General features: G+C 48.1%; 1 protein-coding gene across 7 annotated transcripts in view; it reads left to right on the forward strand.

The window, feature by feature from the left end:
* Positions 1 to 14,948: 14,948 nt before the first annotated feature.
* The window catches only part of EGFL6 (EGF like domain multiple 6), a 56,847-nt gene continuing 55,636 nt past the window's right edge, over positions 14,949 to 16,159 (forward strand). For 6 of the 7 annotated variants that reach the window (XM_058712459.1, XM_058712460.1, XM_058712462.1 and 3 more), the window contains exon 1: positions 14,984 to 15,312. In XM_058712459.1, coding sequence (XP_058568442.1) covers positions 14,999 to 15,312 — 314 coding nt within the window. In that variant the 5' untranslated portion in view covers positions 14,984 to 14,998. Of the gene's footprint in view, positions 15,313 to 16,159 lie in introns of all 7 variants that reach the window. The other variant, XM_058712461.1, reaches the window with a different exon arrangement.

Genomic DNA, 16,159 nt, shown 5'->3' on the forward strand with positions numbered 1-16,159 from the left:
GCACCCCCCAATATATTCGTTTTTTAAAGTTTATTTCTATTTCAGTAAATGTGGGTTGGGGAAGTACTTTATTTTGTTGGGGTTTTTTTAATGTAAAGAATTTTTATTTTCAAGTGTGTGAGCAGGGGAGAGGAATGCCACCCAGGTACCCTTGCTTTATTCAAATTTAAGAACTCTATTACAGAGAAGTAGAAATAAATTGTGATTTAAAACAAAAACAAACTGATGGGCACCTGGGTGGCTCTGTCGGCTGAGCATCTGACTTCAGCTCAGGTCATGATCTCATGATGAGTTTGAGCCCCATGTCAGGCTCTCAGCTGTCAGCACAGAGCCTGCTTCGGATCCTCTGCCCCCCCCCCCCACCTCTCCCCTGCTTGTGCGTTCTCCCAAAAACAAAACATTAAAAAAAATTCAAGGGGCGCCTGGGTGGCTCAGTGGGTTGAGCGTCCGACTTCAGCTCAGGTCATGATCTTGCGGTCCGTGAGTTTGAGCCCCACGTCAGGCTCTGTGCTGACAGCTCAGAGCCTGGAGCCTGTTTCAGATTCTGTGTCTCCCTCTCTCTCTGACCTCCCCCACTCATGCTCTATCTCTCTCTGTCTCAAAAATAAATAAAAACGTTAAAAAAAATTAAAAAAAATTAAAAAAAGAATCTAATTGGTTTGGAAATCACACCTCAGAGTGTCTTAGTTATCAAACCAGTGCCCCGTATATAGAACCAGTATTTTTAAAACCTATTATCTACTCTATCTGGTCATGTGAGATTTCAAATATTTAAGCTGTATTTCGGTTAACTGATTGAAGACTAAAGTGATAGTTTTCGAAAGGTAAAAAAAATCATGGCTCTCCTAAAAATGTAAGACGAACGCATGTTAAAGATTTAACTCATCGCTGTGGGAACTAGGACGACACTACAAGTAGCTCGGGAGAAATCAAAGAACAGACACACGTAGACCAGGAATGTTGACATGAACGTGCCTCCATTTGCAGGACGGTACAGGTCTGTGGATGGTAATGATGACGCGCTGTGACCCGTCGTCTACAACATGTAGTCGAACAGCTCACAGACTCTGAAAAGCTAGAGTCAGGAAACCAGGAAGGGTGCCATCTAAACACACTGCTTTCCACTGGAACACAAATGTTTCTCTGTCCCCACCATATGACAACATTTTTTTGACCGAGATTTCCCCTTGGCGTGGCCGTGAGTGTTGGGGATCTTCTGTAGCCGGAGAATAAAACCTGAGGAGGTTTATTATGGAAAAACAAGGAGGCTTTTTACTAAACTTCTTACAAAGCTTTGACCGAATCCTTGCAATGAATACTGACGTCATATTTGTCATGCTGCAGAAAATTCGGTCTCCCCAGATGCATCCTCTTTGGTATGGTAACCAACGGTACAACTGGGAGATTCAGTCCTAGTTGACCCCCAAACTCCAAAACCCGTGTTGGTTTTGAAGGGGGGGAGGCTGTAGGGTGGTGGTATGGAAGGAGCTTTGGGAGTTCAAAGCCTGGATGCCACTCTAGTTGTGGGCTTGGGACACATCTAAAATAAATTTGGGGCACCTGGGTGGCTCAGTCGGTTAAGCGTCCGACTTCGGCTCAGGTCACGATCTCGCAGTCCATGAGTTCGAGCCCCGCGTCGGGCTCTGGACTGACGGCTCGGAGCCTGGAGCCTGCTTTGGATTCTGTGTCTCCCTCTCTCTCTGCCCCTCCCCTGCTCATGCTCTGTCTCTCTCTGTCTCAAAAATAAATAAATATTAAAAAAAAATTTTTTTTAATAAAATAAAAAAAAACCCATTCCAACTCTGATGACCTCTAACACTAGATGGGTTTTTGCCTTGTACTAGACACCATTCTAAAGTCTGAGTTTGTATTAACTCACTTAACTTCACAATGACCCTGGGAGGTAGCTTCTTCCCGTTTCACAGCTGCAGAAATTAAAAAAACAAGTTGAACTCCCCCCATGTGATACAGCTAGTAACAGGTGGGACTTTAACCTCCATTCTTTAACCCAGATCATTCACGTGGCCCTATCTGGCCCTGATTTTTATGTCATAAAAGCCAAAACAAAACAAAGACGGGTGACACCAGAGAAAAATGGGACCAACTTCTTTAGAAGTTTGTCTTCCAAGACTTGTCTTACAATTCACCATTTCCCGTGTTTGTACTTCGATGAATATGTATGGGAACCAGAGTTCTCAGTTGGCCTGGAATCCGTTTGAGTTGGACAGAACAGTAAAGGCACCAAAAAAGAATCCTTGCATAAATGATTGGGTGGCAGGCTTGGACCCCCCTCCTTCAAAGGTGGCGTCTTCTATCTGTCTGCACTTGCACTTAAATCAGAATACCAACCTTCTAGATGGCTCCTGTCCCCAGAGTATTCCCACGAACCCTTGGAGACTGGTGAAGAAATGCCATCATTGAAAGATCCCAGAATTCGCAGTTTGAGACCGATCGCTTGATTTCTGAGTCTTAGAAGTCCAGCTATATTGGATCTCACAAATACCTGCTTGCAGCCGTCTTGTGACCGGAAAACAGGTCAGGCAAAATTCGGGATGATGAGGCCAGAGCGAGGCTGCACGTCAGTGGTATCGTTAGCATTCAGGTGACACCTGACGGGTTTGGGTCCGGGAATCAGAGATTCTCGGCTTAGCCCCCGAAGCCGGAAGCAAAACTCAGCAATTCACGGCAACTACCAGGCAGGCATTTTCCTCCTTTGACGACGAGGAGGAGGGGGTCCCATGCTGCTTGATTGCTAAGGTTTGCCCTTGTATGTTTCTATCCTTCAGGACTGATACGAAGCGTTAGATGGCTGTCTTGCATGTGTTTCCTATAATTGCTGCCCCTTGCCGTTGTATCCAAAAGAGACCAAATGTTATGCTACTTTAAAAAATGTTTATTCTTTGTTTCTTTGATTTTTTTTTTGATGTTTATTTTTGAGAGAGCGCGCGAGCAGGGGAGGGGCAGAGAGAGAGGGAGACACAGAATCCAAAGCAGGCTCCAGTCTCTGAGCTGTCGGCACAGAGCCCGACGCAGGGCTTGAACTCGCAGACCGCAAGATCATGACCTGAGCCGAAGTCGGATGCTTAACTGACTGAGCCACCCACGTGCCCCTAAAATTTGGTTAAGTGTTAATTTAAAAGATCTGTTGTAGAAAGTAGGTGCGGTTTAAATAAATGGTATGTAAAGCCAAACACAGACCGTTGACTTCACTAAAATCTCCAGTTTTGTTGTTCTGTGACTATAAAGCCAAATTAAGGGCTTTGTATGTAACGGGATGTCCCCGTCCCCTCCCCCCCCCCCCCGCCAAAAAAAAAAAAAAACAACTGAAAGCAAAAGTTCTATTCCTTGCATATTTACCTACTTGTTCATCATCTGTTTTCCCTCATAAGGAAGCTCTCAGAGTAGGAATTTTCTCTTGTTCGGTGCTCTGTTCTACAGATGGGTGCTGGGGAAATCGTTTGCGTGAAAGAGAAAACACAATCAACTTTTCAACAGTCAACTTCAAGCACAAACATTTCCATCAGCCTTATGTTGTATTAGTAATTCCTGAAAATATGCCATCGTCTACAATGTTTTACTAATTAACTTACGTTAATGGAGCCCGGTAGCAAACATGAGGTATCTTATTTTCATAGTATGAAGATTATTTCACATCAAAATTTTAGTACATATTTTTCTGTATTTTTTTTTTTATTTTTTAGGGAGAGTGCACGCAAGCAGGGGAGAGGGGCAGAGGGAGAGACAGAGACTCTTAGGCTCCATTCTCAGTGTGGAGCTGTACATGGGGCTCAATCTCATGACCCTGGGATCATGACCTGAGCTGAAATCAAGAGTCAGACGCTCAACTGACTGAGCCACCCAGGCGCCCCTGTTACATATGTTTCTATTTGGCAAAGAGATCTATGAAATACAAAATAATTGTTATGTTGTGTTTCTACCATAAGCTTCCAATTACATAAATTCTTGTCTCCGGCGTTCAAGTATCAGGAGTTTGACAAAAGAAAAATTCTAGAATTTATAAACATCATAAATCTGTCATTTAGGGAATTAAAAAAAATTTTTTTTAATGTTTATTTTTGAGGGAGAGGGAGAGAGAATCACAAGCAACAGAGAGCCCGGTGCAGGGCTCGAACCCATGAACTGTGAGATCATGATCTGAGCTGAAGTTGCATGCTTACCTGACTGACCCACCCAGGTGCCCCCCTAGGGAATTTATAGTTTAAGTTTACAAGGTGTATTTTCTTCATTTTCATACCATACAAATATTACACCATACCCAAAACACCACATGTTTAAATAAGTTCAGTAAAATGAAAGGTGTGGGGCCAAGCAATAAATTTAGGATTCGATTTATGGGTTTTATCCTCTTATAGTCAGACTAGGATAACAGGTTGTACCAAAATGGCCACTGAAGAAGACCAAAGCACCTCACGGTTCTCAAATTGGCTGTGGGGAACCTCTGAATTCATATATACAATAGAGTTTATGTTAGATGGGCTTCCAAGGAGGGCCCCAAAGCTCAGATGGAAATGTTTCTACTAGAAGATACGTAGGTATCTTGTTTAGGGTTTCCCCAGAGGCAAGGGGGTGAATGCCAGGAGGTTACTTGGAAGGTGATCGTGGGAAGTTTTGGCAAGGGAGTGTGGAAATGAGATGGGTAGGAGAAGAAAGCCAGTAAAGAGTAAATTATCAAGCCAGCGTCCATGCTGGGCGTCTGGTGCTCAGTCCCCCTGGGGAACGCCAGGAGTCCGTGTAGAGCTCTGCCAACCGAGAGGTGAGGTATCTGGGGTGTTGAGTCACCAAATCCCTGTCCATTACTAGTTTAGTTGTCATCAGTGACTACAAAGCCCTTGGATGAAGAGTGGCAAGGGTTCAAGGTAAGCAGCCCTCGGCAATGAACAGAGAATGCCAAAAAGATAGGGGGGAGGCCCTGATAGCATCTGCTATGATAGATTTTACTTTTTCTATTAAAAAAATTTTGTCGATGTTTGTTTATATTTGAGAGAGAGAGAGAGAGAGAGAGGGAGACGCAGAGTCCGATGTAGGCTCCGGGCTCCGATCTGTCAGCCCAGAGCCCGACGCGGGGCCCGAACTCACAGACCGTGAGATCATGACCTGAGCCGAAGTCAGATGCTTAACCGACTGAGCCACCCAGGCGCCCCTGCTGTCATAGATTTTAAAAGGTCGACGGATGAACTGTTTCTTTCAATTCCTCTGTGCATTTCATTTGCCCCATGAGAATAAACTGCGGGGCCAGGAAGAACACTTATCAGGTGACCTCATTCTTTTTATTTATTTATATTTTATTTTAGAGGATGAGCATGGGGAGGGGCAGAGGGAGAGAGAATCTTTTTAAAGTTTATTTATTTTGAGAGAGCGCGCACGAGCAAACGAGGGAGCGGCAGAAAGAGAGGAAGAGAGAGGATCCCAAGCAGGGATGTGGGGCTTGAACTCCCACACCGTAAGATCATGACCTGAGGTGAGGTGAAGAATTCACCTGAGGTGAAGTCAAGGGTCGCTCCGTGGATTGAGCCACCCAGACGCTGAGAGAGAGAGAGAGAGAGAGAGAGAGAGAGAGAGAGAGAGAGAGAGAGAATATATATCTTAAGCAGGCTCTACACTCAGCACAGGGCCCAATGTGGGGCTCGATCCCAGCAGAAATCAAGAGTCAGATACTCCAGCAACTGAGCCATCCAGGTGCCCTCATTCTATCCCCATTTTTATATTTTACTACCTCTAGTAGTAAATACCTCCAACATCTTAAGGCCGACTCCAGGCTGGAGCTCTCTGTACCCATTTTCTTGTCTGTGAAGTGGGAGGTGTGGACCATGTGATCCCACGAATTTCTTCCATCTTAAGATTCTATGTTTGATGCAAATGAATCTCTCCTTTTCTTATTAGAAGAGGTCAGTGCAGGTTGGCCACACTGGGCAAAAGGTAGGAGGTGGAATGTAATAGTGTTTTAGTCCAGATCCTTCTGGATGCGGGAAATAAAAACTCACTCAAACTTGCTCAGGGTCAGAGAACATCTATTAGAAGGATCCAGGGACTCCTAGAGACGGAGAGCTCAAGGAACAGAAGAATCCTAAAACTAACTTGAGATAGAGAGACAGTGATATGATACAGACAGTGATAGAGAGACAGCTAGTTACAGGTATATAGATGGAGTTATAGGAGGTAAATATATAGAGATACTATCATAGACCTAAGGATATCGATAACTACACATATAGAGAGAGAATTATGCATAGAGTGATAGAGGTATAGCAATAGAGTTATGGACATGTAGATACAGATATGGTGTTAGATACTCATGGATACATGGAGAGAAACATACGCAGAGAGGGATAGACATAGAGCCATATAGAAATAGGTGCACGTGGGTGTAGTTGTAGAGATACTGTGATACAGGGTTATATATATGTCGCTAGATATGTAGATTGTGTATACATATCGATATGGATACGGATATAGACATAGATGCAGATAAAATGGATAAGAACCACCTAGTCCCTCAGCATTTGCTCCCTTTCTGCTCAGTGGCCTTGTTACTCCTCTCCCCCGTCAGTCCCCTGCCCTAACTTCGGCTTGGACCTGCCTTGACTTGTCCCATGCCACTCTCCAGTTGACCGACAGACTAATGACCTTAGTGTTCCAATTCCAAAGTCCTGGAGAGGAAAAGCATGGCTTGTATATCCACCCTGGTCCAATCAGCCACGGCCAAGGACTGGTGAGTCACAGGGCACAAACGTGACTACTAAGCCTACTGTGTTTTTAGCACTGAAGGGAACTAGTTTTAAAGTTGACGAAGGAAGGGCACCCGGGTGGCTCCGGGTGTCGAGTGTCTTGACTTCCGCTCAGGTTATGATCTCGACGTCATGAGTCCCTCGCTAAGCTTGGACCCTGCTTGGGATTCTCTTTCTCTCCCTCTGTGTCTCACAGCATGGATGTGCGCTCTCAAAAAAAAAAAAAAAAAAAAAAGTGATGAGGGAGTCATAAGATGTCCAAGCACCCCTTAATTATTCTTAAGGAGTGCTAGAGGCATGGTTCTGCACTTAAAGAGGATGAGGGTGTTTGGGCTGCAAGTGATTCAAAGCAAGTACGTATTTATTTGTTTTCGGAAACTTTTTTTTTTTTTTTTAATGTTTGCTTGTAAGAGAGAGAGTGTGTTTGTGTAAGCAGGGAAGGGGCAGAGAGAGAGGGAGGCAGAGGATCCGAAGCGGAGCCTGCACTGACGGCAGAGAGCCCGAAGTGGGGCTCGAACTCACGAACCGTGAGATCGTGACCTGAGCCGAAGTCGGACGCTTAACCGACTGAGCCACCCAGGCGCCCCGTGATAAGTGTATTCTTAATCTCCTTCACCTATTTTATCTATCCCCCACCCACCTCTCCTCTGGCAATCAGTAATTCGTTCCCTAGCGTGAAAAGTCTGTTTTCATGTTTGTCTCTCTTTCTCTTTGTTCATTTGTTACGAGTGAAATCCTATGCTATTTGTCTTTCTCCGACTTCTTTCACTGAGCATTCTACTCTCTAGATCCATTCATACTGCTGCAAATGGGAAGGATTTATTCTTTTTATGGCCGAGTAATATTCCACTGTATATACATAACACATCTTCTTTATCCATCCATCTATCGCTGGACACTTGGGCTGCTTCCATGATTTGGCGATTGTAAATAATGCTGCAGTGAACATAGGGGTGCGTATATCTTTTCAAATTAGTGTCTTCGTATTCTTTGGGTAAATACCCCACAGCGAAATTACTGGATCTTAGGGCAATTCTGTTTTTAATTTTTTTTTTGTTTACACAGAAACTCTAAGTTCTACACCCATTGTGGGGCTCCAACTCAAAACCCCAAGACCAAGAGTTGGACGCTCTACTGACTGAGCCAGCCAGGCGCCCCTCCATGTTTAACTGCTTGAGAAGCCTCCGTACTGTTTTCCACAGTGGCTGCACCAGTTTGCGTCCCCACCAACGGTGCACGAGGGTTCCTTTTGTTCCACATCCTCGCCAACACTTGTGTCTTGTGTTTTTGATTTTAGCCCTTCTGCTGGCAGGTGTGAGGGGATAGGTCATTGTGGTTTTGATTTGCATTTCAAGGAAAGTATTTTAAAACAGTGGAAAGGCAATACCAAAAGGTACATACATATGCCCATAAAAAACAGCAAAGGAAAAAAAGGCGACACATACCGGACAAGAGGCTACGGGGTTCAGAGAATTATTATTTCTCCTCCTCCTCCTCCTCCTCCTCCTCCTCCTCCTCCTCCTCTTCCTCCTCTTCCTCCTCTTCCTCCTCCTCCTCTTCTTCCTCCTCCTCCTCTTCCCCCTCCTCCTCCTCCTCTTCCTCTTCCTCCTCCTCTTCCTCCTCCTCTTCCTCCTCCTCCTCCTCCTCCTCCTCCTCCTCCTCTTCCTCCTCCTCTTCCTCCTCCTCTTCCTCTTCCTCCTCCTCCTCTTCCTCCTCCTCCTCTTCCTCCTCCTCCTCTTCCTCCTCCTCTTCCTCCTCCTCTTCCTCCTCCTCCTCTTCCTCCTCCTCCTCCTCTTCCCCCTCCTCCTCCTCCTCTTCCTCTTCCTCTTCCTCCTCCTCTTCCTCCTCCTCCTCTTCCTCCTCCTCCTCTTCCTCCTCCTCCTCTTCCTCCTCCTCCTCTTCCTCCTCCTCCTCTTCCTCCTCCTCCTCTTCCCCCTCCTCCTCTTCCTCCTCCTCCTCCTCTTCCTCCTCCTCCTCCTCTTCCTCCTCCTCCTCCTCTTCCTCCTCCTCCTCTTCCTCCTCCTCCTCCTCCTCTTCCCCCTCCTCTTCCTCCTCCTCCTCCTCCTTTTTAGAGTTTATTTTGAGAGAGAGAGAAAGTGCAAGCGGGAGAGAGAGAGAATCGCAAGCAGGCTTCGCACTGTCAGTGCAGAGCCCGATGTGGGGTTCTTGAACTCTCGAACAAGAGATCGTGACCTGAGCCGAAGTCAGACGCTTACCCGACTGAGCCACCCAGGAGCCCTGGGGTCCAGAGAATTTCTTAAGAGAGCTTAGGATGCCGTATCATGCCTCCTGCCCTAACAAAGTGCCTGCCTCCCAGAAGGAGACCCCGGGACTTAAATATGAGTGAAAATGACTTACAGATGATTCAGGACAACAATGGTAAACAAGAGGGTAGGTGAGACAAAGAAGGGAAGGAAGCCATAAGCAGAGTGTGTATTTAGGGAGCTCTCGCTGTGGTCCCCGTCCTGCTAAGCAGTTCTCAATAGCACAGGACCACCCTCATGAGGGCCTAATGGAAATGTATGGTGGGTTTTTAGTAGACGTAATGTCAGTTAATGCTAGACATCCTGAACTATATTACCAACCCCAAGCTCTCTGACACCCAAGTGGCTACTAAATACAGCTTTTCCAAAAAAAAAAATTTAAATGTTTATTATTTTTGAGAAAGCACAAGCCGGGGAGGGGCAGAGAGAGAGGGAGACACAGAATCCGAAGCAGGCTCCAGGCTCCGAGCTGTCAGCACAGAGCCGGATGCGGGACTCGAACCCACGAACCGCGAGATTGTGACCTGAGCTGCAGTCGAACGCTTAACCGACTTGAGCTACCCAGGCACCCCAAGTGGGTACTAAATGAATGACTGTATAAACACACACAACGTGTGGAATAAAAGCCAGAAGCAGAGCAGAGTGAATCTTAGCCACAATGGAAGAGAAACTTCATTTACTCCTTTTGCCATCCATTTATTCATTGAAACAAGATTCCTTGTTTGCTGAAATGAACCCTACTTTTGAGTTTCAAATACGATCTTTTGGGTCATAGTTGTTTTGTCCCCCCACCTTCCTACAAAAGAAAATGTTAGAATCATGGAACTTTGAAGAGAGACACTTAAGGATCCAGAATTCTTTGCAAGCATGATACAGACGTAGTGAGGCCTGAGGACGTGAACTGACTTTGCGCGAGTGGAGGCAATTAGTTGGTAGAACCCTGAACTGAATCCGGATGCTTCCTCTCTCAAAAGGACCGGCACCCCCGTGGGTCAGGACAACGTCGTGGTTTGGGACCAGTTATTATCTGAGCAAAGACAGTTTTCAAGATTCCCTGTTTTGTAAAACCCCCGCCATCTAAAAACTGTTTTATAAAACAATTTATGCAAGTAGGGGATAATACAGGAACAACATCGATGGGCATAGAACCCAAAGCATTTATCTTCTTCCTTCCTTGTTTCCACAGCACGTAAATTACTTCTGTTAGCACTGACACCGTTAATCCTAATGTATTGACACTTCCGTCACCCAAGGCAAGGGATTATCTCTTATTCGTCTTTCCATCCCCGCCGGACACAATGTCCTGCACGTGATTGGTAGGAGTACAATAAATGGGTTAAAGGAATAAGTCTGCAAACCCCATGAGAACTGTTTGCAAATCGGAAGGTATGTATGTGGGGGAAAAAAAAAAAGAACGAAAATATATTGTTTTAGCAAATGTTGCTACTTTCATCCTTAAAAGAGGCATCACAAAGATAGTTCCAATTTAACAGTCCACGGAGCAGCTCTCAGCCAGGCTTTCCCAAGTCAAGTCAGAGCGACTTGGGACAAACGTCTGTACTTTGAAGGCCCATGTAAACGGAGTTGCCCGGGTTGAATTCTCAGAAATCAGCCTGTAGGATTTCTGTAGGGCAAAATAAATAGACTAGCCTTGCCAGGGGTATGCCGAGCTATTATATTCAATCGTGAACAGGAAAGCAGCACAGGATATTTACACATGGAGCAGGAAGGAAGTATATAGGGTGGACTCCAGCTGTACCCACCCCCACCCCGTAAAGACAAAAAGAAAAGCCCTTGGTGACTGAGTGCCATAGGTGGGAAACATGAATTTAGTCAAAGTCAAGGGCGCTAACATTCAGACAGTGAAATTTCATTCATGGGCAAGGAGATCTCTCTAGACAGTAGTGACATTTAAAGCGTCCTAGATCACAGACTCCCTTAAAAATCAGATGAAAGCCGGGGTGCCTGGGTGGCTCAGTCGGTTGAGAGTCCGACTTTGGCTCAGGTCATGATCTCGTGGTCTTTGAGTTCAAGCCCCACGTCGGGCTCTGGGCTGACGGCTCAGAGCCTGGAGCCTGCTTCATATTCTGGGTCTCCCTCTCTCTCTCTCTGCCCTCTCCCGCTCATGGTGTCTCTTTCTGTCTCTCAAAAATAAATAAACACTAAGAAAAAATTTTTTTAAAAAATCAGATGAAAGCCGTGCTGACCCTCACCAGCACATACTCCCCGACATCGAAAATCTTCACTGTTGCTGGTGGTGAACGGGCCTTCCTCCACCACCGCCAGGCCATGAATTCCTACTAGGAAGAAGGAAATCTGGCAGCCAAATTAACCACCAGTGGGGTCTGACTCCCACATCCATGTTCCTTCCATTTTGTCGATGGGTGACCGTGGACGAGACGTAACTGCTCCAGACTTCACGTGGCTCATCCGTAAAACGGTGTGATGGTATCTACCTTATTGCCAAGAGTAAAGAATGACTCTGAAATGTCCAGCATATGATAATCCCTCCACAAATATCAATTTCTCTTCAGTTATCAAGTGGGAGGTCCTAGGAGCGGGCAACATTGGAGGGAAAATGAATCACGGGGTTATTTTTTTCTCTTTCAAGTTGACCTTCGTTTTTTTCCTGCTCCCCAAGAGGTGTGGGTCATGATGTTGAAGAGGGCCAGGTGTTAGCAGGCCATCCCAGGTCCCCAGGGAGGAAAAAGCAGAGCCTGTCCGGCAGACACATTTCTGCCAAGCGGTCCCGACAGGGCCTGGCACTTGGTAGGGTCCAGATAAATGAGCAAGAAGGGAGGGAGAAGACGCAGAGGGAAGGAAGGAGAGGTTGGGGGACCAGGAAGGGAAGGAAGACTGAAAGTGGTTGGGATTTTTCTGCCACCACAGAGCTCCAAGAACAGGGTCCCTGACAGGCACAGGATGAAGCAAAGCTGTGTATACCTGAAGATTCTCCTTGCCATACAGAATTTCACGGAACAAATGAGAAGGTGATGGATATGAAGGAAGGCACTTGCTGGGACGAGCTCTGCGTGTTGTAAGTGATGAATCACTCCATTCCACTCCTGAAACCAATACTGTGCTAAACTAAAACTTTAACATTTAAATAAAACTAAAATTGAAATAGTAATAAAATACAACCAAACAAAGAAATGGAAAGAAAAACAGACTGGGAAAACATCAATTTCTAGAACGTGTCACTACAATTAACATAGAAGACTAAGAATGAAGAGGTGCCATTTTCCTCTTGAGAGGAAGGGTGATCTCGAAAATCTCTTGAAGTTTGAGGGGAGGGCCACGTGATGGAAACCGAGGCAGGACCTCGCCCTGTGTGTGGCCTAGGGCATGGCTCTTCACACAGTGGAGCTGCTTTTCCATTTGTAAAATTTTGGAGTCGGCCCAAACCAATGGTTCTCCATCTTGGTTTGCGCTTAGAACCACCAGGGAAGGTTCTAAGGGTCCCCATGCTCAAGCCATGGTTCATACAGTAGAAACTGTGGAGGTGGGGCAGGGCATTGGCAGTTTCAAAGCTTCCCAGGTGACCTCAATGTGCAGCTGAACTTGAGAACTACTCCTTCGGGTGATCTCCAATTGTTTTTTAAAGTTTTTGATTTTTCTTTATTTTGAGAGAGAGAGAGGGAGACAGAATCCCCAGCAGGCTCTGCTCTGTCCACGCAGAGCCCGACGTGGGGCTTGCACTCAACGAGCCTTGAGATCCTGACCTGAGGGGAAGTCGAGTCCAATGCTCCACCGACTGAGCCACCCGGGCGCCCCCTCCAGGTGATCTCCAGACTCTCACTTCTTGGGACGGCAGCATAGACATCACTTGAGATCTTTTGAGTAATCGAGACTCCGGCCTTATTCCAGAGCTAACACCATCCGAATCTGCATTTGAACAAGACCCCCAGCTAGTGTGTACTGACCTTCGAGTTTAAAAGCTCTGGCCTAGACACTTCCAGCCGTTTGATCTCGCAATGCTTTGCTTCTGGTGCCGCTATTTCAATACAACTTTTGGATCTCAGCACCGGGCACGATGTCAGCGTTCAAAGTTTTATACGTGTGTTCCGTGTGTATATTTCAGAAGGGCACAAGAATATCCCATCACACCTGTACCACGCAGGGGGCTCGGCGAAAATAGATTGGAGGAAAAACAAAAAAACGTGGTAAAAGGTGCGGATGATTTTATGAGATTCTGATCAAAGATTGTTTTTCCTTTGTAGGAGGCAGTGGGGCCCCTTAAAGAGCCGCACTCCTCAACGTCAGCGACGCCAGTGTGGTTATTAGAAACACCTGCCTCTCCACGGCAGTTTGTATCCAATGTCTTCTCACCTGGCAACACATAATTTCCAGGTTCCTTCTCTGTTCATCATGCTACCCGATGGCGCCTTTGTCCGCAGCTCCCCCTAGGAAGTAATAGGTGGGTTGGCAGAAGAGAGTTTGACCACTCTGGAAGGTTCCTGTTATAACGTTCATCACCTCCTTTAAGCAGACAGAAGAGAGGTCTGTTCCGAAAAAAGCAACAATCATAAAACAGCCTCACCTTTAGAACTCAGTTTTGGTATTTTCAGTAAATCTCACCGGTTTTGGTGTGAAGAGTCCAAAGGATTGGGGTCATGGCCTTGAAGCGGTCATCTTACTACCTTATTCACGAGACTCATTTGACATCTGAAGCCACCAAGGATTAAGAAGAGGAGAAAAAGGATTTCTGGAACAGCAGAGCTCGGGGGAGAAGGGCCCTCCTTTCCAATCCCAGCTTCACACTTGTTAGATGTAGGACTTTGGGAAAGTCGCTTAACCTCTCTGGCTGCCTTTCTTGACACTTTAAAAATGGGGGAACCAATGATCACTACGTATAGAGTTGTGGGTGTTGAGTAAGATGATGCATGTAGAGTGTTAGGACAGGCCATCATCTATGAGCAGCTCAATGGCCTGACTGGTTACTGACCAACGATACCGCATCCATTAGGATACCTTCAACCATAAAGCCAAAGATCCAGCTGAACATGGCTTACACCAATAAGGAGATCCATTATGGTCCAAATCAAGAGTCTACCACTTGAATCTTCCCATCTCCGCTTCTCACATTTTGTTGGCTACAGTTAAGGCATATACTCGTTATATAACCATGAATCAGGCATATCAAGACAAACCTCCTCTTTCTCCATTATACTTCTTTTGATTTCTAATACCAGGTCATAGGCTGCGTCCGCGTAACAGAGGGTCACGATGAGCCTTATTAGTTCGTCTGGCATCGCTGACCTTGGCTGAGTTCATTCGTGTATCTGGGGGTTGGATGATACAGGCTAGGCTTGACTGAGTGGCTCTGTTCCTCATTCTCCTTGGCCTATGATGCCGGCTGGGCCATGGTCTTCTCTTGTCCGGGAGAGGGGCTCAGGTGTCTTATGGCGTAGGCTTGGAACTGGCAACTTGGCTAACTTCCGCCCTTATGCCACTGGGCGAGGCAAGTCACAGTCAAGTCCAGAGACAAAAACGTGGGGCCGCAGGTTGTGTCCACCGTGAAGCCAAAGGGAATGGATGTGCAGGGGAGGGGTGGAGGAAGGTCCGAACGTGTTTCTGCCGTTAGATTCTGCGCCGGTTATATTACAGTGTCATCCGATGGTCCCCTAAGTAAGCCGTCGCAGGTGAGCCTGAGAGATCGCTTGTGAAAGGAAGGGTTTGCCCCGGACTTGGTGACCTTCCAGCTCTAGCCGCCCATGATTTACAGTGCGTGGAAGAAAACCTAGCGGAGTATGAAGACCTAAACAAAAGTGGTACAGAAGTGCTCTGAACCAGCATCCTGGGCTCCTGCTTCGACTTCACCGAATTCTGAAACCCGAGCGCAGGTATCCCCGGAATCGGCCCCAAACAGATGGCGCCACGCGGAGACTCTGCCTGGAGACAAGCGCCCTGAGCCCCGGGGGGAAGGTTCTCGTGTGAGCAGAGAGCGCGGCGGATGCGCGGGTCGTGCAGGAGGCGGGTCCCGGCCAGATGTGCACGGCCCGCCCCGCCCTCCCTGGCGCGCCCGGCCCCGCTGCACGGGGACAGGAGCCGCGCGCGCCTCGCCGGGGCGCCTCCACCGCCCGCTGCGACCGCGCCGGGGAGCGGCGGAGGCCCCGAGCGGCCGAGGAGAGCGGAGGCGGCCGGCCCGCAGCGCCCCGGGGCCCGCGCCCTCCCGAGGGGGCGCAGCAGGAGCGGCGGGAGGCGGCGGAGGGAGGCCCCGGCGCCACGATGCCGCGGCCCTGGGCCCTGGCGCTCCCGCTGCTGCTCCCCTGGGTGGCAGGTGGATCGGGGGACGCGGCCAGGTGAGTGGTTATCGCCTGGCCTGAGCTCCCCCGCGCGGCGGCTTCTCTCTCTCTCCTCGGTCCCTCCAGGCACCCCTGCAGCGTAGGGGAGGGGGGGGTGCCAGTGTGCGCGCGCGCTGAGACGGGGTTCCAAAAGGTGCGGGGCCCGGGGCGCCCACGGGCTCTCCAACCCGCGCCCCTTTGGCGAGGCTTGCTCCCCGGCACCCCCGCACCGCCTGCGCCCCACCTGGCGGCGTCGGGCGGGTTTCGGGGGGAGAGAGGCTCTGTGCCCAGCCCGGCGGGTGCACGTTCTGGTTGGTGGTCTGCACACATCTGTGCGGGTGCGAGCGGCGGTGGGTGGGTGGGTTCTGTGCCCGTGGACTTCTGTATCTTCCGTTCTGTCTATAGGGCGCCCACTGATTGTCCGTCGCTAGTTTTGCTGGGGAAGGAGGGGGAGAAACTGAGGCCGAGGGAGTAAGTGTTTGCCGTGCTTGGGCTGAGCCGGGGGGGGGGGGGGGGGGGGGGGGGCGCGCCCCCCCCCCGCCCCTCCTCGCCACTCCTCTGTCTAGGTGCCTTTCTGATTAAGGTTGACGAACCGGAAAGAAAGGGTGTGGGTGTCGGATGAAATTGACTCGTTTTTTCTTGCTGTGGCAATTGAGACTGAAGCCGTTCTCTCTACTGTTGATAAACTGCTCGAAGCCCTTGAAAAACTTCCTTCTCCAGAGATCAGCAAAGCCACTTGGTAAAGACGAACGTAGTTAGGGCTTACTGTCGGCCTGGCCCCGTTCTAAACACTTGAGGACTATTAACCCCATTGAAAGCCCATAAGTGTTGTGGTAATAAGCACTATGATTATAATCCCCATATG

Source organism: Neofelis nebulosa, chromosome X (assembly GCF_028018385.1).
Source record: "Neofelis nebulosa isolate mNeoNeb1 chromosome X, mNeoNeb1.pri, whole genome shotgun sequence".
NCBI lineage: Eukaryota > Metazoa > Chordata > Mammalia > Carnivora > Felidae > Neofelis > Neofelis nebulosa.